The 25,812-nt window shown below is 39.3% G+C and overlaps 1 protein-coding gene across 1 annotated transcript in view; it reads right to left on the bottom strand.

Annotated features, from left to right (window-relative positions):
- mtnr1bb (melatonin receptor 1Bb) overlaps positions 1-23,121 on the bottom strand; it is a gene marked incomplete at both ends in the record, with an annotated part of 35,870 nt that extends 12,749 nt beyond the window's left edge. Inside the window, one exon of the mRNA XM_080508926.1 lies at positions 22,914-23,121. Coding sequence (XP_080365052.1) covers positions 22,914-23,121 — 208 coding nt within the window. The remainder of the gene's footprint in view (positions 1-22,913) is intronic.
- Positions 23,122-25,812: the final 2,691 nt, after the last annotated feature.

Here is a 25,812-nt window from a genome sequence, read left to right as displayed (position 1 = left end):
ATAAATTGTGGAAAATGCTATCTATTTATGTGCTGTGTGTTGAAGAAGACACATTTGTGGCATTTAGTCTGCAATACGCTGATATTTCTCCACACTTTACACAACATTGATTTTCACCATGCAGCAATTCGGAGATAAGTAAAAGTGGCGGGTGATCATGCTGGCCAGTCTCAAGCCTTTATTATGAAACTACACACATTTTCTTTTTTTTTTCTCAATAGTGAAATGCATGTGATCCCAAACAGCAGAGTTTGCAAGTAACACAGTAGTTGCATCGACTGTGCAAAATTTTTTATTTTATGATTATATATTATAATATAACTTAAATGCATATCAATTTATATAAAGATTATTACTATAATTTAAATATGTATGCTTAACAACTATAATACAAGTTGAGTTATGATCTGGCTCCTTGTTAATTCGGTGGATGTGCCATGGTAATGAAGTAAATTGTGTACTAATGTATGTATATGTATGCATGTGCACGTGCACGTGCATATGGCTTCTCATGTTTTGGTTCACCTTTCCTTTCTTGCGTCCTTTTTGAGATTCTGACTCTGTCTCTAATTTGAGGCTGTTCGTCTTGCCCTTCTCGTGTCTGATTGCCGCTCCCTGCTCTGATGTGTTTTTTCACTGAGTGTGAGATCGTTTGCGCCTGGTGACAGCGGCGTATATATCGGGCATCTTCTGTGTATTCTGGTTGTTGGCTCATCTGTGTTTCTATGTGGGTAGTTCTCTAGTGTATCAGTCTGTGTTCCTGGGTCCTGCTTTCCAGGGTGTCGGTAATTATGCCCTATGATCTTGCGAACTTGATTTTGGAACTTTGTATTTTTTTATTTTCTTGTTGGAGAATAAACATGAGGATTGCATGATGGCGCAGTGGTTAAAACTCTTACCTCACAGCAAGAAGGTCTGGACTCGAATACTGGTCTGGGCTTTTCTTTGTGGAGCTTGCATGTTCTTCCCGTGTGTGTGGGGGTTTCCTCCAGGGATTCCAATTTACCTCCCGCAGTCCCAAAATATGCATGCGAGGTCAATTGGTGACCCTAAACATTGCCTCTAAGTGTGAATGTGAATGTGTGTGGTTGTGTGTCTCTGTGTTTGCTCTGTGATGGAATGGTGACCTGTCCAGGGTGTGTCCCGTCCTCACACATAGTAAGCTGGGATTGTCTCCAGCACCCTGTGACCCTGCGCAGGATTACGCAGTATTGAAGATGAATGGATGGAATAAAGAAGAAGATTTGTTCCACTAATGGTGGTGTCTGGCATTCTGCGTCCTCCTCTGAGCCAAACTTAACAACCCATCACATTCTGTCTCAATAAAGCTAAATATTCATCTTAGCATTTAACTTTAATAATAGAGTCCATTAGTAAAATACCACAGAATTATCCACATTCAAACCTAGATGTCACAATGAGAACATTAAGATCTTAATGACACTAAAATTGATGATATAGTCGTGTGGGGTGTGATTAGTGATCTGTGTATCCCTCCTTCAGCTAATTTTATTTTAATCAGCAGACAGTTTATTTCACATCATAGATAATGGTGAGTTCAAAATTATTGTCTAATTTTACCTTCATTGCTTTTATAGTTTTTGTTTTAACAATCAATTCTAAAAGTTTTCTAATAACACTATTATGGTTTTGTTCATGAACTGAATGCTTTTTTAATTAGGATTTATAATTAACACCACTACCACCCCTACGTTTGCACATGAATCACTCCCTGTGCACAGCTGACTTGTTTACAACTGTAAGCATTTGCCATGAGGGCTACTTCATTTCTATGTGTGTATATATTTACATAACTTGAACAGTGGAATGATTATCAAACAAACGTTATATAATGTAACTTATGAAGAAGACCGACAACATCAGGAGGATAAAACACACTTCCAGTATGTGCAGTGAGTATCATACTTGATGAGGCACTGAGCAGACAGATGGTCCTGTATCATGTCATGACTGGGAAATTTCCATGTAGATGAGGACACGTGGAGCTGGAATTACATCAGAGGGAAAGGTCTGAAAGTTGAATCTATGTTTTCGGCGGTGCACTTCATCAAATCAAATTGTCTCCTTTGGTTACAGCAGTCAAGGTAAATTGCTCCCCTGTCTGAAAGCACAATGAGGAAAGGCAGCGTTTGGTTTTCCGAACACGGCCTGACCCTTGCATAATTAGCTCTGCCAATTCATATGGCTGCTTTGTGTCGAGGCATGTGCTTTGGGGTTTGTCTAGCATTGGCCAACACACACCGCATGAGACCATTGGCATATGGACATTATTGGAGGAATTACGATACAGTGCAGCGGTGTGATAAAAAGCTTGTCAGGTGAAGGGATGAGTAAAAGATTTAGTGCTGGCGATTTTATTCAGCATGCACAAACAGCAAAACCCTCAGGAAATGTGAAAATGTTTTCTGTGTCATGGCCACATTCTGTGATGTACAAAGTGGGTTCCAAGTACATGAATCATTTAACTCAGCTTTGTATATGTTGTTTTGTTTATATATTTATATGTTTTGATGTCATATGAAAGGGGGCTTTTCAAACATCTGCTGAGTCAGCATGCACATTGTTAGTACCCAGCTCACTCAGGCCTTTAGAGGCCATCAAAGAAACAGACAGTTTCTACAATGAGTTACTCACAAGCAGCTCATTTGATATAATTTCAAATATTACTCAAAAATGTCTGTGGTGTGCATATGATTAGCTAATTGTTACAAAAACATTTTCCGGTGACATAATACACTCTTACCAGGCTAAAAAAAAACAGTCCATAGCGTGATGTTTTCATGACTTTGCCCAACAATGTAGGTCAGAGGCATTATGTTTTTGGGTTGTCAATCCCATTCGTGTCAGCACGAGAACTCCAAAATACCTTCAGGGAATATGTGCAAATTTTCCAAACACGTTCACTCAAAGATTAACTGCTAAGATGTAGGAACCAAAAGGTTACTGTCACTGTGACCTCAGATATTTTTTTTATCCTTAAAAATGTTATATTGTGATAAGACCTTGAGGGAATTATTTTCTATTCCCTTAAAAAAGAAACAAACCCAGAAACCCCTCCCCCCCAAAAAATAAAAAAATCTCCATACTGAAGAAGTCGGATTGTGGGGAAAAACATTATTGTGAGCTTATATTGTTTTTCTATTTTTGTAAGTTGTATATCAAAGGCAGCCTATGCTCCTTTTTATGTTCTCTCTGTTTCTATTCTCCATATTGGACCACTCACACGTTCATTCATTCTGAATAAAATAATAGGCTGGGAAACATAACATGGTAATGGCTCCGGTTGGAGAGTGGGTCATCTTCCAGCCCCATGGCAGGTGGTTTGATCCTGTCCCGCCCTATCCATGTCTTAAAGTGTTCTTGAACAAGACGTCAAACACTAACTATAGCCCAGGATATGCGTGTGTGTCTGTGAGTCTGTATGTGAATCGGTGAATTTGACAGATTGTGTAAATTGCATTGAGCTGAAGCAGTGAAAGGCGCTATAGAGGGACAGTCCATTTTCCCACACAAGCTCACATCTATGGCCAAGTTCAGCCCACCAATAAACCCTACACACACACACGCACGCACGCATGCACACACACACACACACATATCTTTGGATTTTGGAAGGAAGCCACAGTGCCTACAAACAAAACACAAAGTAAGCAGATACGTGGAGAACATACCAGCTCCACACAGAAAGGCGCCATCAACCATCAGGTTCATTATCACTTATATTAATTGACAAGGTAATATTACCAGCAGTAGTTTTGAAATAAACTCAATACAAAAGAACTCGTGGAACAATCAGGGCATTATGTAACGCTCAGTAAAAAAGCGACATAATTTCTTGCCACTGAATAAATAGATTTCGAGATAAACCGACCTTGATAGCTACAAAAAAAATTGTGCAAAGATAATTGCTCTTTCAAATAAATAAGCCTTAAAGGAAAGGTATAATAATAACTTGTCTGTATTTCTATGTTCTGCACTGTGAATTGGCTGTTTCTTGTCAGGTACTGATAATGCCGTACTTGACAGGTTTCATGTGAAAATCCTACAAAATGGTTGCTGCCAAGTGATTTCTCATCATTTGTTATGAGAAGCTGGTTTGATATGAAAGCGCCAGCTTTGAGTACAGAGTGTTATGTAAGAGCAGTGGAGCCACTAAATACAATGAATGCCAGGAAAAAAAACGTGTTGAAAGAAAACACTGTGGAAAGCAATGTGGATTCATTTGAAAGCTGTCAGTTATGTACATAATGACATCATAAATTCTCTATAGCACTGTGAATCCATGCTGAAGTTCCTGCTACTATAATAATAATAATAATAATAATAATAATAATAATAATAATAATAATACATTTAAATCTTCTGTGACTTGTTTATGACTTCGATATGGACATACTGTGATTTAGTTTGAGGGTCAGATATAGATGACTCTTAGTTGAGTATAGTGTTAATGCAAAATCTATACGTATTTAGGGGATGGATAAAGGTGTGTGAGAGAGTACTCAGTAAACTATCTGTGAAATTCAGAAGTTAAGAGACTGCAAAGTCGGGATGCAGTATTGATCAGGTAAATCAGGAAAGAACCATCAGAAGTTTCAAGGACTCTGTGTTGTGAAGTTCAAGTTCATCCGGCATATGCACACCAACTCGACACAGGCGAGACAGGAAGCTTAAGTTTATCACCATCTCCTGTTAACATCTCCACACTACCCTTTCCTCAGTGATGGAGCACAGCGCTGAGATAATATCTGGGGTCTGAGATTAAAGCAGCTCCTTCGGCCCCAGCAGGCAGGTAATATAAGCACTGAGCGATATAATGTAAATGATAAATGAGAATTTAACGACACATCCTTCTTAATGTTAATTGCAAGCGTATAAAAGTGTTTTCGCGCACAATTGATGGACTTTGCGGTGTCTTTTTGTCGGAGCGCCTGTGAATGAGCCCCCAATATCAATCATTCCCACACTGTATTTTGTAAACACATTAACTATTTAAAGGCGAGCTTTAACTGTGAAAATCTGTTTGCCTAAATATGCTTTAAGTGGTTGTGCTTATTGAAATGCATTATTATAAAGACATAAACTGCTTTTTATTGCTTTTAAATGTCCTGCATATTTAATGATTGCTGTTGTAGAGCCTACACCAATAATTCCTACTCCCAGTTTATTATGAGTGCCTGTAATGTGGCTCGCATGTGGTGAAAGTGTTTATTTTGTGGTTTCATTTACCAAATTGGTGAATACCGGCAAGTTGAACATCTTTTTTTATTGTGAATTTCTTGTGAAAATCAAGAATTCTGCTGATTTAGTAAATGAAAAGACCACATTTTCACATGTGAATTGGAGAAAATGATTTGTGAATCCTTGAAGACCCTGTTAACACAGTGACATTTTCAAGTGAAAATGGAAACTTTGGTTGATTTACAAAATCTCTGACAACAGCTTCCAGGGTGCAACGTTATCAAAATGTTTTCCAGGGAAAATGCAACTCTGATGAAATTTGAAGCACTGACATAAATGCACTACGGTTGCAGTCGATACTTTTTCTGCATGTGTGAGTAGATCAACAACGGCAAACGTCAGAGCAACGCTTGTGCTGATCGCTCACAAATTTCATACATTGTAAGATACAAACAAAAACAGCTAAAATGACTTCGAATGTTTACATCATACTGTCTGTTCTCTGCACATACTGCATATCCGTGATTGCCTAATGTAAAATACTATTACCAACCCGTGACCTGGCATGTAAACGACAGCATTTTTTAGTGTAGCGTTTCTGAAACCAAAACTGAAAAATGGTAGCATTTCGAGCAGATTGTTTTCATGTAAACAAGTTTTATGAACTAGCTGGGTATGTTTTGTATGTAATAGCAAACACAAGGCATTAGTGTCAACTATGTGGAGGTGTGCTGTAAAAGAGAGAGCGGTGGTAAATGTATTGTCTCAGCTACAGTTATTGGAAAAGAAACATCCAGGAAGAAAAACCCCAAACATCCTGATTCACAAGCTGAGTCCCATGTTTTATGCGATGAAAAATGAGGGGGTTTAATGGTGAAGCCACATTAAGGAGTAATGCCATCAGTTAAGATTACACTCACAATATAATGTACAAGTGCAGCACAGAGGTCAAGAAGAGTACAAAACATGCAGGATTGATAGAAAATCTTTAGGGCAATATGTTTTAAGACGTTAGGATAACAATAGTACAGGGTAGAGATCATTGGTCTACTCCTTGCCCACTAACCTCAAGCCCAAAATAAGTAGCACCAACCTTAGGGTTTGTTTGCATTTTTTTCATCTTTGAAGGTGTGAGCTCTCCACCTACCTCCAGAGGAAATGCTTCTGGTTGTCTCTTGTTCCACTAAGTTTACTTTTCAATGTATCTCTGAGGAAAATCCCCCCCCCCCCAATGCACTGTTACTGTCACACATGTCGGCACTTTTCTCATTGTGCTGAGGTCAGCGATATATTTCAATGGAACAATAACAGGCCACAGAGAAATTTGCAGCAACATAGTAATTTACTTGGCAAGAGTTGGGAACTGCAGAGCAAATACTGCCAGTCAGCTCTGCCTGCTCGTTCCTAGCTATCCAGGTCTCATCGGCTTCGCTGAGGGCTCGGCCGGCCTCTCACCAGCTGGGCCAGCTGCGACCCAACAAGTGGGCTGCAGTATTTTAAACTGCAGCCTTCCTTCCCCTCCTTCCGTATTGTGTACGTCGATGCATATTGAAAATGGCATTTTGCCAGCTTTTTTTGCCAGTCAAGAGTTTGACTTGGTACCTACTACACTGCACTACAGTGCTTCTCAATATATTGGTCTGGAAGAAAAGTCTGAGCAAACAAAAAGTGAGATTTTTACGGAGCCCATTGGCAGTTTGATTTTCCAAAAGTTATGAAAAACAGTAATTCATCATTCCGCTCTGTGATATGCACACAGAATAAACAACAATGAAAATACCTAATTGCAAGAGATATCATATTGATAAAAATGGGTTGTGAATTCTATATGACTCCTTTTGGGAACACAAGACAACACAAATTAAGTCTAATACAAACTGTTATAAGAAGGTATATGTTGTATGTAATAAATTGCCCTTCACTTGAACTGTCTTGTGCTTTCAGTTTTTGTTTTTTTTTGGTCCCCACAAGTTAAATAAATGCTCTTCATGCTCATCTGCACCTCTCGACGTAAGTCAGTTTGGCTGCTGTGCAAAGCTGGAGCATCTCTCTATGGCGGTAGGAGAACAGAGTGAGACAAAATAGTAAAGTTGAAGACTGGAAATGGAAGCAGTGAGAAACAGAAAGTAAATTTATATTTGGCTTGTTTGCTTGCCTTTTTTTGCCACCCACATTCTGCTGCAGCTACATAAAAGCATTATCCAATCCTTTCTGTTATATAGAGCTGGTCAGATTCACTGTGAAGACGTTTTGAAGGTTTTGAAATAAATGAGTCTTCATTGATTAGAATATTTGATAAATTAGAAAAAGTCATTAATGACAGAAAATGAAAAATATGTATGGAATGAGTTAAAATAGATATATGTTGAACACAATCATCAGGTTGTGATTAATTAGTACCTCAAAGATGACAAAATATCATTGGGATAATTTTTTCACAAATATCATTATTATTACTAATTTTCATCATTTACATGACCTTAATTAACCAATGAATGATGATTGTTCTGCATAAAACAAAGAATCAATTTGTTTTCTCACAGCAGGGATGATGAAAGATGTATTCAAGAGCTTTAGAAATGCTATTATCAGAAGAAAAAATAAGGGAGAGAAAACAGTAATTTCCAAAGACCATGAGGTAAAAACTCTATCTGAACAGCTATTTATGGGAGTTAATTAGAAAATCTAGCTCATTGAGATAAGTGTAAAGTTTCATGTGGACTGTGGAGAACACGCAAACACAGACGCACACACATTTTGATGCCTTTTGGGTAAAAATAAATAAATAAATACATAAATAAATAAATAATATATATATATAGCTTCAGGCTGACCTGAAGCAAGTTGAAGAACTTGGTTTCAGAGTAGGGCTCTGTCAGAGAATGCTGAGGGTGACACTGCTATTGAAAGGTCTGCAAAGGTCAACATAATGACTACTAATAGCAGTATTCTTTCAAATCTTGAATAAGCTACAGTCTTTGAGTGATGCTGATCTGGGGACAGAGTATGAAGTGCATCTGTGTGTTGCCACAAAACGAAGCCCTTGAAGAAAAGAACAACTTGTTTAACTGCTGACAGTAAACAGAGGTGGACATTTTTTTCAATCTTTGGGCCCGCGTTTACTGCCTCTGGTACTGGAGGCACAGAACATATTACAGAAATGAAAGTAATCTGGAGATTGCAAAGACATTTTAGAACAAAATATATTACTCAAAGTGCCGTAAAACTAGGTTTGAGGCAAAGGCCTCGGGTTTTTTGGCTGAATCATGACCTACAGAAAGCATTTAGCTGCACAAAGGGATACGTGAAGAAGGAAAAAGAAAATGGCAGTTTTAAACTGTCAGCAATTAGTCCTGACCTGAATTCCACAAAAGAAAGTGTTTTTTTTTTTTTTTCTCGGATAGCCGAAAACTGCCATTGCAAAAAATGGACTCCTGCAAAGTGAAAGCAGCTTAATCCCCCACCAGTGGAAGAGTGGCAGAAATTACCAGACGACAAGTTGAAAGAAGTGGCAGCAAAAAATGTTCAAAGGCTGTTCTGACCAAAGATTCTGCAACCAAACATCAGTGACACACATCAGTGTATGGGGTAGATTTTGCGTTTCATTTGTTTATTTGGACGAGACGGTGCAAATTAATGAGCAACCAATCTCTTCATGATGTTACTGTAAATATGCTGGATTTAGCACAATGCTAATTTCCATCCGTTGTTCCACAAATTGGATCAAATGAATATATAGCTGATGAGGTCCCCATAGTAATAGGAGCACCCGGGGTGCTTCAGGAGAGTTTAAGTCCAACACAGTCCAAGGAACCACAAAGATACTGCACCCTACAACCCTACAACCCTACAACTCCCAGGTCTCTGGTAGAGCATCCGAGCTTGACGATGATACAGATATCACCTGACAAGGGTGAGAAAGTGATATTTCTTTTTTTCAAAAGATATAGTCTCTCTGCACCTAATCTCAACAACAAAGCTTTATGCATTTATCACTTCCCCATTGCTCACCTCACCTCACCTCAAGTCCTCATATTTCTCTTGCACAGATACAAGGGTACAATGTAGGAGGGCCCTCTCTGAGAGCAGTTTGCCCTCTCAGCCCTGAATAAAATGGCACACATAAAGTAGATGCGAGAGTGTTCTTGTACATCTATAGGAGGCGGACCATATATAAGTATATGTCAGTGTTTCATTTGTTTACCATGTGGGGTATCTTAGTTTTCCTTTTCCTGTGAGGCATGAACACGCACAGATCACGAATACAAACATCTCACCATGGGACAATAAAGTTGCTCTGTCTATACAATGAAAACGATTTGTCATTTTAAGTATGATGCATGCAGTATGATGTCAAGAGAATGATGCATATATGTGGAATTATAGTGAGAATGCAAAATATATATATATATATATATATATAAAACACACATACAGAGGATGTTTCTTGTAAAATTGATAGAAAAACAATCTTCCTCTATTTTTGTCGCACGAGAATCAACCTCATTGTTCAGTTCTGCTTCAGGCTCACTGAACATGTGGACATCACAAACAACTTGACGAATATATGGAACCATTGTAGAAAATATAATAGGTTTTAATAAAGATTTACACCTTCCTTGACAACATCCCTTGAAATCATGTCAGCATCACGTCTCTAAAAAAACCCCCCCAAAAAACCACTTTGCTTCTCACAGCCTAAAAGGTGTAATATTTTCCACTAGATATACTGGCGAGTACAATCAGTAATGAAATTATCTACTAATCACATTCCTGTTTCTTATTCCCACCACTTCATCTTCTTCAGGCATCAAATTTTGATTAGACACCATGAATGGTTCATGTCATTTTTTCCAGTTCATTGTCAAGTGACTTTGAGTTTGTTTCTTTCATCCATGCCACATTAGTAATGCTTCTCTGCCACTAATTGTGACTTAAAGTGTGAGTGCAGGGGAGTAAACACAGCCCAAAACTAATTCTTTGAAATATCAATACGTTCTACTGCCACATTACAGATACAAATTTGTTTTTCTATCACCTGTAATTAAACTCCACGTCTCTTCAACATGCAGGGGTGCCACATATAGTACGTGTGTGCCTGGCTTCTTGTTGTTGCAATTGATGTGTTTTCAAACAGAACGGTAGGCTCCTGAGCTGCGACTCACTTTCAGTGTTGGGAGGTGGATGTTTGCCAGAAGAATTAGCAGACTTTCTCGACCGAGTTGGATATGAGCAGGGATAAGACGCTCAGTCTGGTTCAATAAGTGCATTCACTTGCAAATCACAACACATTGATGGGTCTGTGAGCACTTTCTGGTTGACATGTCTGTGCCCACTGTCATGTTTAAAACACACCAAGTACAGTAATTATATATATATGGATTTTGCTTATGTTCATATGGCTGAGCCCCCAAAAAATGCCAGATGGTTCATTTACGCACTGATTGGCTGCCTGTGCGGTATATCCATGATGATGTGGTGATTACCATCATTGGAGGAAACATAATGAAAAGTTTTCATGTTTATCGTGGGACAGTACTGTTGACATTTTACACAGTTTCACATCACATGTCTTGCGGATGCATAAAGTTTCAGTAAGTAACTCTATTGACTTGTTTAAGACTAAAAGAACGTCTGCCGATCTGCAGAGTTGAAAAGTAAACTATAAAGATGTTGGTCACATTGGCACAGGCTCAGGACATGGAGATGTTGCTGCCAAATGTTTATCTTTTGCAAAGCTGCTAATCCAGCCAAAGTTGCATCTCAACCCAGATGAAATCTTTGAGAATATTTTGTACAGCACATAACATATGAGAAACTGTGCATATCGCAGGCTCACAAAAGATTGAGTTCATTTGTTGTCATCTGTATGGAAGCTTTTGTTTGAGTGCAGAGATGAACTCAGATCAGGACAATTCACATTCCTGATGCACTGTGTGGATGCTTTGCCCCAGGCAAACCAAACCCTTCGTTCCCCCTCCACACATTTAGGATGCACAACACTGGCCCTAGTCCGTTTTGCCCTCTATTCCTTCACATTAAAAATGCCGCTGTGTTCAGTCTAGCGGCACACGCTGCCTAACCTACCAGGCAGTGATGTTCAACAGAAGATACCTTCAAACTTTAGACACGGAGTCAGGTATATTAGCAATAGTTCAGCTTCGAGTTAGGAAATCTAAGAAAGAAGCAGCGAGAAGTGTGAATTCTTCTCAATTGGAAGCAATATCATATAGTGTAACACTTATAATGCTGACTTTTTCTGGGTCAAAAATGTTCTCTCTCTGAACAGTAGATTCTGAATATAACACTGAACCAATGATTTGGTGAAGTTGCATGCTGTTATTCTGTTGCATACTGGCTTTTCTACTGAGTGCAGCAGACAGACATTAAGTCTGGTTAGTCCTAGGAGATTGACCTTTGAAGTGCACACTGAACTGTAAGGCAAAGCAGATGATTAAATCAGAAAGCTGTCTTAGCTCATCATTATAACAGTGAACACTGAGAAAATAAAAGTCGGTTTAAAGCCGGGCTGCACACAGGGAGAAATGACTATTGGCATTATTGAATATGAAACCACCAAAGATGGTCTTTTAGGCAAAAGCTCTTTCATTATGTAAAATAACGCCTTTGTCTTTCCACATGATTACTTACAGAATTACGTCCAGTTGACCGAGTGCAGCCTTTGAAGGGCTTTAATTTCTCTGGGCATTTCTGTGTTTGATCAGAAAACTTGGCATTTTGGATGCCCAGCATTTCAGTCCTCAAACCGTCTGTCCTGGCTGCCAAGTTATACCAGGGCTGCAAACATGCTCTGATCGTGAGCGGTGAAATAGTCGAACATAAACCCAAGGACATGTAGCACTCCCAGGAGAGAAAAGTCACTTTGATTGTTTTTGTGTTTGTTTGTTTGTTTGTTTTTGTGTGTGTGTTTAAAAAATGTTTTCACTTTCAAATACCCCCACAACTCACTCACTTGTAACTCACCCTGTTGTGATTTTAGTAAAATGTACTAAGAGCAGCACCAAATATGTCTCTTTATTAAACACGTCTTAATGAGCAATGACATTGACAATTATGTTAATATCATTTGCTGTCTTTGTTAACACCCTTTTAGCTTCTCAAAAAGAAAAAAAGCTTTAGAACTCTTTAAAAGGTTTAACTATAGCCAAATTGATTTATGTATGAAAAAAAGTTCACATTTTCCCTCTGGAGTCTTGAACATCTTCAGCTACGCTTGAAAGACTAGACTATGCAAGACTCAAAAATCAATACATTTTGATTAAGTATTCAATTCAGGGTATTTGAATCAATCAGAAACAGATTCAGTTCTCTTTATAAACATTTCTCTTTGGAACAGATTAATTATATACCAGTCTGCAATGACATGCATCTGAACAACTGCACTCTGATTTAAGGGTTTAACAAATATAAAGCTAGTTGAGTGAAAGCAAAACACTTTTCACTTTTTACTTTTTACTTTTTTTTATTTTCTTTGAAGCAAAGTACTCAGTGTCATGAATACCAACATGACACCAGACTACATAGGAATGATTTGAGCAGGGCTGGGGCACAACACATCAAGCTGACGCCCCTAATCTTTTGCTGATTCAGTTTTCTGTAAGCATTTAGCTTGAAAAAAGAAAAAGCTTTACCATTTTGTTGTAACTACTTGATGATTCCAACTTCATGTTATCAGCTTTTTTAAGTGATCAAACTTGTATTGTGGCAGTTGAGCTCTACCTGCTATTAGGCTTAAGTACTGTATGTAACTGTTGCAGAGTGCAAGCAGAGAACTCCCTGTGGCTTTATCATTGTCTTAATAATAACAACAACATTGTCCAACTTAGGGCTGAGGCGGGTTCAAGCTGGTCCCACCCTCACACCTCCAGGCAATTTAGAACAACCAATTAACTTCAGCAGCTGCACTCCTAGCTTGGACATCCAAACTTTATGTTAAAAAGTAAATAAATCAGACTCTCAAGTCCTAATCAAAACAGGGATATTCTTCCTGTGAGGTAAGAGAAAAACAATGAAAATGGGATATTCATTAAGTTTTGTGTGTATATTTATGTTGTGTGGTTTAGCAAACGATTGCCTGTTTTTCAGCTATGCTTATATTCACTCACCACACTTCACAATTTGATTTAGGGTCGATCCTTGTCTGCATACCTCAGACATAAACACTAGTCTTCACCATGAAATTCTTTAAACCAATTACTAATAAACATCTTCCTGTGCAAAGGGCACAATGCTGATTTTTAATGCATCTGCAAAGGTATATTTGTTTGTTTAGAGATTCAGGATTGGCTGCAGGGGGATTAATTAGTTGCTTGGGCGTAACTCACATTTGGCCTCTAAGCCTTTATGTACATTCATCATCTTCATTTGCATATCTATAGGGTTGCATCCAAGAGTGGATTATGGAGTGACTTCCATCCCGCTTCTCTGTCTCTTGCTGTGTCTGCCTGAAACAAACAGTCTGACTGTCTGCCTTGTTTACGGAGTCGTCTGCATGGAAGCCATTCAGCACAACTCTGTGACACCTCCCTCCCCCTCTCATTCCATTCTCATTCTCTCATTGAAGATTGCCTCTGATTTTTCATATCTTCTCTATTTCACCTCCCTCCCCATTTAATTCTTTTTCTCCTCCTTCTCTTGCAGCAAATCCTTGCTTCTTCCACCTCTTCACCCACTGCTGCCTAAGGGTTTTCAGAAACTATTACGTAACGCACTTCAAATTATCACGATGCATGTATTATGGATATGGGTGGGATACAACAGGAATTACAGGATTGGATCTGGAACGCAGGAATAAAATTACTGATGGGTCAATCTATCACTTTCATCGTAAGATTAAAGCAAATCACTCTGTCAGTTGCTGTGCGTGCATGCGTATGTGCAAACTTGTGCTACTGAATCATCCCCCATCTGGTCACAAAAGTACCGATAACGACTGGGTGACTCTGATGACACATGACAGTAAGTCTTACATTGTCTTGGCTGTGCGTCTTCAACGCTGCATCACTCTCTACTTGTCATGGTAAGGGATTTCAGCATTGGTATTCCCTTATCTAAATGTTGGGGATGTCTTTCTGTGTGTAATAGACTGTGTCCTTATCATTGTTTTCTGTTTTTGAGCTGATTCTGAACCATTCCTTCTGATTATATACCCTCCACCCCCACACCACCCCACACCACCCCACCCCATCTCTCTCTCTCTCTCTCTCTCTCTCTATCTCTCTCTTTCTCTTCATTCCTCCTTTTTCCTTTATCCAGCTGTCTATGTTCAAGGGAATTACAGAAGTCTTGCCTCACCAAAAAGACACGGGACAGTGCCTGGGCACAGCTCAGGCAGAAGAGGACTCCCCAAGCACTTAATGCTGCTGAAAACATCCCCAACAGTCATGTCCAACCTTCACTTCTGCCTAAATACTCACTGAGTAAGACAAAAAAAGCAGAAAAAAACAGTGAAGCCAGATGATTAAAGAATTATATGGCAAAGCCTAACACATACAGAAACCCCCCCCCAAAGCCCAACAGACAGTCTTCTCACATGCATTATAGATCAGTGGTAACTCAGCTCCCCTATGGATTCTACATGGAAATACATAATGAATCTAGACTGAGTGGCTAATATTTGTCACAATGGGATGTATAATGGGATGTCAAATGCAATGTTCATGCGCAATTCCAAATGATTCAGTATCAAATAAAAATGGATTAATTCAAATCAAACTAGCAACAAAGCCCCTGCGTCTAATCCCCCCCCCCCCCCCCCCATTCTTTCTTTTTGAGCTAGAGCTTAACATTCCCCTATTTCCATTTCATCTGCTCTGTGAACTCTCACTCTCCACGTGCTTTTCTCCATCTCCTCTGTTTTGCACATAAAAAGGTTCCAATAGGGTCATCAGGTGCTTGTTATGATCCTGCTTTCAGCCGTCTGGTCTGGTGAACTTTTTTTTTCCGACTTCACTGTGCACCTCAAAGTTTTGAGAGCTGTTGTCAAATAAGGTACATCTGAATTTATCTGACAACCTGTACAGCTTGCCTACCTCCTGCTTTGATTCTAATGAATTGAAATCCAACACTGAGTGCCCCCATGGCAAGAAAACCTTGGTTAGAGGCGTGAATTATAGTTGAAACCAGAATGAGCCAAGGATCTGAGGATGCCTACTGGGGTCAGAGTGGAAAAGAAGGGCAGAACTGTGGTTTAAAAGTGATGAGCAGAATATTAAAATCCATTCTGAACTGAAGAGGTGAGGAGAAGTGGCAGGAACAGGCTTAGGGGATTTTTACCCGGCTAAAATCTTAGTTTCAGCAATTTGTACGCTGCGTGAGATGTGTGGAGTGGGAATAATACCCCTCAAGTGGCTTTACAGTCACTCTGCGATACACTGCTAAAGACAACTTAATGTCTGCATCATTGGGCAAATCAAAATCTAAAAGGACTTTTTCTAATTGATTATATTGTTGTTGTTGTTGTTGTTGTTCTCACATATTAGTATAATTTGAATTGATATTTACATTCTTGTCACTCTTTATTATTCTTCTGAAATCACTTCATGTCATAGTTGGTAATGGCTTCCTGCTCATGCTGAGGGGTAATGTACATGAAGCAACATTTATCAGTATAGACAGGGCAGCAGTGATGGTGTTAATATTCAGAGAGTTTGTATGAAATAGTCTGCCAAAAGCTATATGTCCTGTCAAAATGTCTTTGAGCAAGACACAGAAATCCCCCATACTTATTCACTGGCAGAGACTCTGGATTAATGTGTCGGCTGAATGCCTAAAATGCAAAGATGTGAAATGTAAAACTAAAAAGCTGAGCTTGTCCATTATCAACTCAACACAAGTCCACTCCGTTGTCTCGCTTGTCTCTCATGTTCTTCTGGTTTACTCTTGTAAATTTCTCACAATACCTACAAGCACCTTCAGAAACAGTTATAGGCAGTCGTAACCATAAATACCAGCTGTTTTGAATGACAATAAAAAGGAGTTGTAAGGAAAGGTTGGCATGACCATAAATCAAACTGACCACATGTATCTGCAATCTTAAAAGTGTATTTATCTCTATCTCTCTCTATAGAGATAGAGATAAATACACACACACACACACACACACACACACACACACACACACACACACACACACACACACACACACACACACACATATATATATATACATATATATATATATATATATATACACACACACATACATACATTTACTGCAGTTGTCCTGGTAAAGGACAGTGTAACTAACAAATTGAACAAAGCTGATATTATACATAAATTATTCATAAAAATCTCACTAATATATTATAGTTTGGTATAATGAAAATAATTGCCCATCTGGTCAGGATGCACAATGCTTTCTGCCTCGGTTTCATCTTTAGTCTATGTGGCCCTAACTTAGACACGGCAGGTGAAAAAGAAGCATGGTTGGAATTATGTGGTATCAATGACTCATAGCTCAGTTCTAATCTCATTAAATCTGCTGAAACGACCCCCGCCCCAACACACACACACACACACACACACACACACACACACACACACACACACACACACACACACACACACACACACACACACACACACACACACACACACACACACACAAAATAGTACAAAAGGCTGTCAGCAGGCTTCAACTCGAGGTTTTGCATCAATGAGGAGTTGTACAGTTGGACTGAGGTGCAGTCTCGTCCCAGCAGCGTTGCAATGTCCCTGGATCAGAATCTCTGCTGTTCTCACTTGCATATAGAGCATCATCCAGGCGTCTGTTCTTCCGAGTTCATCAACTCCAAATGTGGTGTGTTTTCTGTCCTCTTTCCTCTCAACGCTAAAACATTCATATTCAATGTCTGTAGTACTGTAAATCCCACTGCGACTTTGTTTTATCTGTTGGTATAGATATATGTCAATATATATATATATATAGACTTTCAACATGTTGTATGTCCATTTTGACTTTTGATGGCACTTTCTTCCTAAGGATGGATATTGTGAGTATCTGGTAAATCCGAATACAAATGTGATATTCTCTGATTATTCCTTTCAGCCGCATTTAGCTTTAACAGTGTTGTTCCTATGTCTTCTTTGAAACACTGGGGTCAGACACATATGTAGGCACGTCATAAATGGTGCTTTGTTTCCCCTCTTTAAAACCTTTTGTGTTGTTGTTGCATTACATTTGAAATCATAGTCACCTAGGACATGCAAATGCACTCAATACTTAATGCTTTTTCTTTTCATTCAATCTACAAATTTGCATTTATACTATCATCTGTTATTGCCACTTCTCTTTCTAATACTAGCACACTTCAATCTTTATGTTTTGCATTACATAATAGCAGTGCTTCTGACCATGGTCATACCAACAATGCTTTCATTTCATCTTTACAAATATTCATCCATCATCCCTTCATATGCTGCTTTATGAGCAATGAATTACTTGTTGAACATGGGCCTTTGAATTTTACTTCATCCAAAGTGTCTTGCATGGTGTAAGAGGTTAGTGAAAATGCAGTTTAGATTGATCATACTGCATCAAGTTAAACTTATGGATTTAGGAGAATAAAAGAATCACTTGGCATTGTAACTTGTACGGCAAAATTAAGTCAGGCAGCACTGACCGACTGCTGCGCTCTCTGAGATGAGACTGCATATGACTTCAACATATGAACACACCGTTAGATAATTCAAACCTCACACAGAAAGGACCCCATGCCCCAAATGCCAGTGGGGATATTCTCACATTGAGGTGTAAGTGCTAACCACTACCTGACTGTGTGTATGTTGCATAAATACAAAAATGTGTATGACATCTGTTCTTTAAAACATCTGTGCATCTGCTCTGTTTTTGATCATATAGCTTTTCCTTTACACCCAAATCACCATATCAATATCGACACAGCTTTCATCTTTGAGTGATAAAATATTCTCACCAATGGAGTCAGTGTGTCATGCTAATTCACTAACTAATCATTGATTAATGTCAAAGCCACATGTGCCTCGTATCCAACTACAAACAACAAACAAGCTGGAGTGCGGTGCGAGTAATAATGGCTTCTCGAGCTGGTCGAGGAAATTCCAAAGAAACACAACACATCTGTGGAGAATTATTTTCTGTTCTTCAGTGATGGCCGGAGGTTCGGAAAGATGAAACTTGTCTGAGACTTGTCTGAGACAACAGAAACTAAACCCAAAAGGTTAAGGTGCTATACAAGATGTAATGGAGCCATTGCTATGGCAATATTCAGGCGCTGACTATGTACGACTATCGTTGACATTTTTGACCAAGTGCAGTCCTGCTGTGCAGGTACTAAAACAAAATCAAATTCAACGAAAGCAATCGTAGACTGTGATCAAGAGCCCCATGTATTGGATGAGTTGGAGCTAAGAAGGTAGTCTTGTGATTTTCCAGGCTTTAATAGCTTCATATGCCACATAAAGGCTTGAAAAAAAGATGAATGAATGGATCCAATGAAAAGGTTGAGGTTGGATGAGTTATTGTGTGCAGAGGGTGAAATGGCTTCTGTTTAAAATAGCATTTGATTTTTCATCCATTCGGTAGTTGTTATTTGGATCCTTGTGTTACCCCAGAAGAGCAAAGCAGGAAACATTTCTATTTTATGTTGGACTTGGTTATGAACTAACTTTGTAATGTAACAGCATTTGTGATGTAACTAAATATGATAAGAAAACAAGCACACACCGATAAATAACTCAGATTTGAGTGTTCAGCACCATAGAGGCTGACACACGAAAAAGGTTTTTGGGACTTCAGCACCTTGGATAGAGGCAGGCGGTGAGCAACTTCTTGTGAAACTCTGTACAGGGTAGAGACTTTTTTGGGGGGTGCTCAGTCTTAACTACGGAATATTTTAGGCATTATTCTGTACAAGCAGAGGGCTTTAGAGAAAAGTAGCTGGAGAAGGAATTGGGGGTGTGGGTGGGAGTTAGGGGAAGGGGGTGGGTTATGATGTAAATAAAGTCTCTTTGAAGAGAGTCTCAGTAATGTGTGATCCTGTCTAACTCCCTTTGAAGGTTTGCAACACCTAAGCACCTTCAAAGACAAATCTCAGGGGACCAAAGCCTCTGCCCCACACAAATGTACAAGGCAGTACAAGAAGGCAAAATATCATAGTCGCATTTGTAGACTCACTGTATTTTGTTCTGTATTTTCTTCAATATGTGTTTTTTTTCCTATTCCTCAAACCAGTCTGTAAAACTGCCTTTGTTGGAATCAGAACTTTTCTTGTTAAAATGTAAAAGATAAAAGATTTTGAAGCAAATGGCTCTAATGGATCGTGTGGAAGCATGCTGGTGGATTGTGTGTTTGTGATGCACGCTTGCTGATATACAATGGCACATGATGACAGAGAATAAGCCCTTAAAATCAAACACAGAGGCATCTGGAAAGTGAGAACAAAAAAAGGTAATGTGCTCCCCCTCTTCAATCCCAGAGCAATTTGCATGAACCTATCTCTGCGTTCTGACTCATGAGATTCACAAATATCTAGAATTATAATGTCTCTGAAGCGTAGTTTACACTGCATATATAAACAGTGTGGATCGGCGAGAATAAAACAGAGCGAGTGCCTGTTACAATAATATACTGAATGGTCATTTTACTTCATCCACTATGACAGCAGGGATTTCTTGGAAGCGATAACACCTGTAGAGAGTAATCATATGCTGCGCTCTGCTCCCACTGTGACTGATGAAATACTAAGTCAGGTGTTTTCCCATCTTAACAGTTGAGTAGGTTGTTCAGTATACAGTAGCCATCCTTTGAGTTCACGGATGTGGGTTCAGCATGCTTTCTGAACTGCCGAGTGGGAAGCTTGAGTTAAGAGGGATCGGCTTTAAAGCAGAAGTACAACTGTGAGCATAAAAATAAATAAATACATACAATATTGTCAAACATACTAACAACGACCATGTTATTAAGCACACTTGTAAACTACCCAACCGCTTGCCATACATTTTGTAAAAAGCCTTTACAAAGGTTTTAATATTCAGTTTAGGGTTACCTCTATAAATACGAATAAGTCGACCTTTTTAGTTTGTCTTGTGGGTGGGACATGGTACAGTGTCCTCTCACAGGAAGAGGGTTTCTGGTTTGAGCCTACAGGCCAACAAAAGCCTTTTTGTGTTGAGGTTGCATGCACTCTGTGTGCATGCGTGGGTTTTCTCCAGGTACTCTCGCTTCCACCCACAATCCAAACACATGCACGGTAGGTTAATTGGTGACTGTAAATTGACTGTTAGTGTGAAAATATGTGTGGGTGACTACCTGTCTCTGTTAACCCTGTGTGGACTGGATAATCTGCCCAGTCCAACCTGCTGTTGAGACGCTGCGGGGAGGTATTTCTAAAGTCTGGGTCACTCTATTAGCATGAGAAGTTCTAAAAAGTAAGACCTAATCTTGAAAGTATGCAGCATAACTGAACATAGAAGAAGAAGGAACATAGAGTTTAAAAAAAAACATACTTCTGACATTCTCAAGAAAAACTGAATGTGATCATCTTTGTAAAGCAGAATTTATTGCAGATTTTTCTTTTCACATCCAATTGAACATTTGTACTTAATAAAGTGTGGCAGATTGTGATCTTTGCTGACTTTATAACTAGAAATATTAACCCATTACATCTGAGTTGTCCAGCTTAAATCACACTATATTTTTGACTGTTGGGTGGTTTTAAGTAAGAAATGCATTAGTTTGCGAGCTAAATCAACATTTTCTTCCGACATAATGCCCACAAGCACGCCCCCTTCAAGAATTTGATTGACATTGACATTTATGTAGGACAGAAAATACTGCCATTTATTTTCACCTGAGCCACTTATCTGCATGTACCAGTACATACTGTATATCTCCTGATCCTTCACTGAAGATCACACACGTTTACATTTGTCTAAGAATTGCATGAGTAAAAGTGACAAATGCCATGGATAATGACGTTAAATGTGCCATTGGTTACAACAACCAACAAGCCACAACCTCCTTCTCATTCACTCAAGAAGTGTGAAGACTTCAAGTTGGATTACTTTAATCCCTGTGAATGCAGCTTTTCAAAATCTCTCACTGTGCATAGTAGTCATTAAAAAAAAATATGTGAGGGTCATGATAGTCAAATAAAATCACACATTACAAATTGGCCCTGTAAATTTAGAATTATTTTGTTCCTTAACTTTTTGAATTCCATTTTTTAAGACCTCCAATCAATAAATGGCCTTGGTTCAGGGCAATTCAGAGCTATGAATAAGATGAACCTTACCTAAGCCTTAATTTACAAAAAAACATGCTTGAGTGCAGAATGTGGGAGTCTGAAGAAAGGGATGCATTCAAATGCTCGAGTGATCAGTGTCCATCTGACTGAAAGAAAAATATGCCTCCCACCCCCCTCAAAATATTTTTTTTTCTCCAATTCAAACAAACACAAGGACATCTTTATCACATCCTTCAATGAAAGGTTGCAGCTCTGACAAACCCAAAGGGAAACGTAATTCCTGGTTACATAGTACCTGCAGAAAAAGAGACTTGCTGATTTATGGAATATGCAAATAAATGCACGCTTTCTGCGCTAATTGTTACCTGATAATGCACAAAATAGACAGTCAGCACAGTGCGGCAGACAAAACTGCATAAAATATCCATATTTTTTATGTCACTTGTTTGTTTTGAAGCATTTTTTGCCAACTGTCTGGGTGAAATGCTGACTTGTATATAAACTGATTCCATCAGCTTTACTCAACTATGCAATAATAGAGATGGCCACAATTAGAGGGTGAACTCCAAGACAATGAATTAAAGTGCATGATTCGGTGAGATTCTTGGAAAGCATTGAAATGATTTTTATCTCTTTTTTTTCACCTTACACTGAGGGCTGGGTGAAAGAGCACTCTTGTGCTTTTTGATTGTAGATGACCTTTCACTGTATGATAGTGGCTGCGAAACTTCACACATTCGCCTCAGACTATGTTCACCACCACCATTGTACTATTTTTATATGAACTCACCTGTGCCAATACCAACCACCTCCTTCACTGAAAGTCTGACTTCGTGTATAAGAGAGTGACAAGACACAAATCAAGCTCAAGTACCGGTTTGAGTCAAACATTGTAGCTACTATAGAGTTGTGAAGACATATGTGGCCAGCAGAGCCTTACTATTTCCCAACTGGAAAGTAAAATCACTGTGTCCACAGATATGTCTTGTCTTCATGCCTCACAGCCAAACTCTATGGTGGTTTAGACGATGTTGCCAATCAGTACATATGTTATAGTTAATTAGAATTTTTTTCCCAAGCAAAATGTTCAGGTAGACACCGTGATAATTACAGACAATAGCTGGGGGGAAAAATACTATTTTATGATGTGAGAAGTAGTAGCTCAATACTTTTAGTTTTGAAGCTGTGATAAAACACACACGGTGTGAATAAATCCACTACATTTTGCTAGTGACATTATGGAGCAAAGTGATAAAAGCGCACCCTCACCCCAGAGAGGGAAGTGTACAGTTAAACAAAGTAATTCACTTCCAAGCTTGATCTGCACTACATTCAAACTCAAATAGTATGGAAGTGGAGATGAGCGGCAGTCCTTCTTTCCCTAAAATAATATCATGCCTGTGTTCATTCAACCTTTACTGGAAATTTGCAGAAAATCGACCCACTGTCAAGGAGCGCTCTTACCAGAGTTTCTCAGCTTGCGATTCCTGAACACTGAGATGATCACCAGCAGGTTTCCCAGCACATCCACCACCGTGGTGAAGATCAAAACACTGGCCAGGATTGCTATGACCCAGGCGGGGCGTGCGCTCCCCTCAGTGGCCAGGGTGCGCTCCAGCTGCCCCAACCTCGGCTCTGTCCGGTTCTTTATGAGTGCTAACGCGTCCGGCATCACTGGCCCACAGCCGAAGCTGCTTCCAAGTCCCAGCTGTGTATTATGTCCCGCAGGTACCGTCGGTACCGGTGCGTCCTGGATGTATCATGGAGCGCACCCTCCACGACTTCCACAAGAGCGCGTAAAGTCCGCTACTTAAAGGCGATGCAATGAGTCATCAATCAGTCGTAATGACGTGTGAAATACACATATAAAGTTACACCGACTCTCGGCTCCCCCAAGATCTTCTTGCAAAAGTCATCCATCCATCCATGTGCCACCAAAAGCTCGGACACGCGACTGTGCCACGCCTCCTCTCTGGTGAAGAATGTAAATTACTTGTCGTTCAGACAGAAAAATCTAAAAACAAAACAAACAAAACGATCCTCGTCCCTCATACTTCAAATCTTCATCTTCTTAGTGTCCTTTGCTTGCTGGTTGGCATATCCAACTCTGCACGCGCCCACGTTGGGGGAGAAATAGAAGGCAATTCCTCTCTAAAATGTCAAACCATTGTACCGCCTCGGGAATTATTTTGATTCAATTTGCTATTCTCTGAGCAAACGGAGAAACAAACTGTCTTCCCTAACCATTTCTGATTCCCCTGCCTTGCTCTGAAATACGCCGCAGCCGCTGTGCTTGGCGAGGCAGCACTGTGGCAAATATGAGAGATGCCCTCAAGTCAGACGCGCATCAGGATGTGGAGAAATCCACAGAGCCGGGACGCGGGGAGACGCGCTTTCACGAAAAAAAAAAAAAAAAAAAAAAAAAAAACGTGATTCAGACTGGGCTGTAAAGTGTCTCTCCAATTCTCTTCCCTCGTTTCCTGCTTGGACAATTCTCTCTTCATCACTGGTCTATAGAGAGGTGTGCGTGCAAACAAAGATTTGTCTAATTTTCTCCAGTCTATTCCCAACGTGACCTCCCAGAATCTGGCTTTGATCTCAACACAATACTCAGAGGTGCTCTGAGTGCGCACACAGCATCAGGTTGGCCGGGGAAGTCTAATAAGCCCACTGTGACTTTTCGGAAGTGCAATAATCAAACAGAAAAAAAAAGAAAAAAGATTCCACCTTTTCTACTTGATACACTTTTTTTTTTAAAATCAGCTTTTACTCAATCGAATGTTCAACACTTAATATGACTAATCATCAAACAACTGTTTTTCAATTACAAATACAGCATGTATAGAATGAAGCCCTATCCACATGAGCCAAAACGATATAGTTTTCTCTCTGTCGTCCATTTTTTTAATTAATTGATTTCAGGCATGTTACAGTTAATGCATTTTGCGCATTTGTCACACATCCAAAAAAATATGTACATTGTATGACGTTAATAAATAAAATAAACAGTATCTTATGAAAATATAGTTAGACCCACACATTTATTAACATACATTCATACACACCTATATACATACACACATGCATATCTCATATAACTGATTAGTATGCCTGAAAAGGGGTAGGAACAAGAAAACCTATCCAAATAATTAATATTTATATATTATAATTATCTTTCTGTATTAAAAAAGTATTATATATGTAAATATAACAGTAAGAATTGTATCTAACAGAATACTTATATATACATATATGTATGTATACACATATACAATATTCAAACATATACATAATTATCACATATATATACGCACTCACATATATAAATACAAAATGTCAACTTTTCATTCATCTACATTCATTCACACAGGGCTCCCCTTCCCAATATGCCTGTAAACACCAAAAACCTATATATAAAATTATATCTACACCCGTGTATAATCCCATGTGCAGTGCAAGAGACACCCTACAGTTTCTTCACCGTTTTTCATCCCTGTACTCGGTTAATATTTTAGGTTTGAGCCTTTATTTAAACAGTCTCATGCTTCGACATTGTTTCAAGTCTTGACTGAGTTTGTTCTAAATCCTCACCCCACTGACTGAAGTACTCATCCTCCTTAAAATGCTTCCCATTCACAAGGCACCAGTTCAGGAAATATCTGTGTCCACTGGACACCATAAAAACTACAAAAAAAATCTTGTAGTACATATGCCAGGCCTATATGTGGCACTAAAACTCTGCCACAAAATTAGACCAAGAACAGAGAAGACCCAGAGCGTGCAAAAATTGAGAAATTGACAAATCTAATGTATCACCTTATTAAATGAAATAGCATCAGTCGCTTCTGCAGCAGGATCTGGAGCATGTAGTCTGCCATTGCTGTTGTTTTTAAGTGACATTGCGGAGAGAGTCACAAGGTTATTGGTTCGAGAGGTGAGGCGATGACATCGTTTTCAGGTAATGCGTGTCTTGTCCAGCCATACGTCAAATTTCTCCACCCTGGAACCCGTTCTAAAAACAATCCAGTTTTCAAGGGGCCTGAAACGCCCTGCCGTGTGGATGATCAGCCGAAAATGATGCGGTTTCATGAAACGGCATTGCCATGTGGACAGGGCCTGAATCAATATCCTTTGTGTGAATGCCTTCAACAGGTTTAAACCCCACACTTCGATTCATTTTGTGCATACGGAGAACCATCGGAGGTGCCAATGTAATCCCGCTCATCCCCAGCATGGGAAACTAGTGGCGACTGCATGGTCCAGCTCCCCAACAGATCCGGCGGATTCATATGTCATCAATACTGTCAGTGCCCGTGGTGACACATTGAGGCCAGCACCGTTCTCTTGTTCAACTCTTCTGCAT

This window comes from Blennius ocellaris (genome assembly GCF_963422515.1).
Source record: "Blennius ocellaris genome assembly, chromosome: 14".
Taxonomy (NCBI): domain Eukaryota; kingdom Metazoa; phylum Chordata; class Actinopteri; order Blenniiformes; family Blenniidae; genus Blennius; species Blennius ocellaris.
This window is presented reverse-complemented; position numbering and strand designations above follow the sequence as displayed.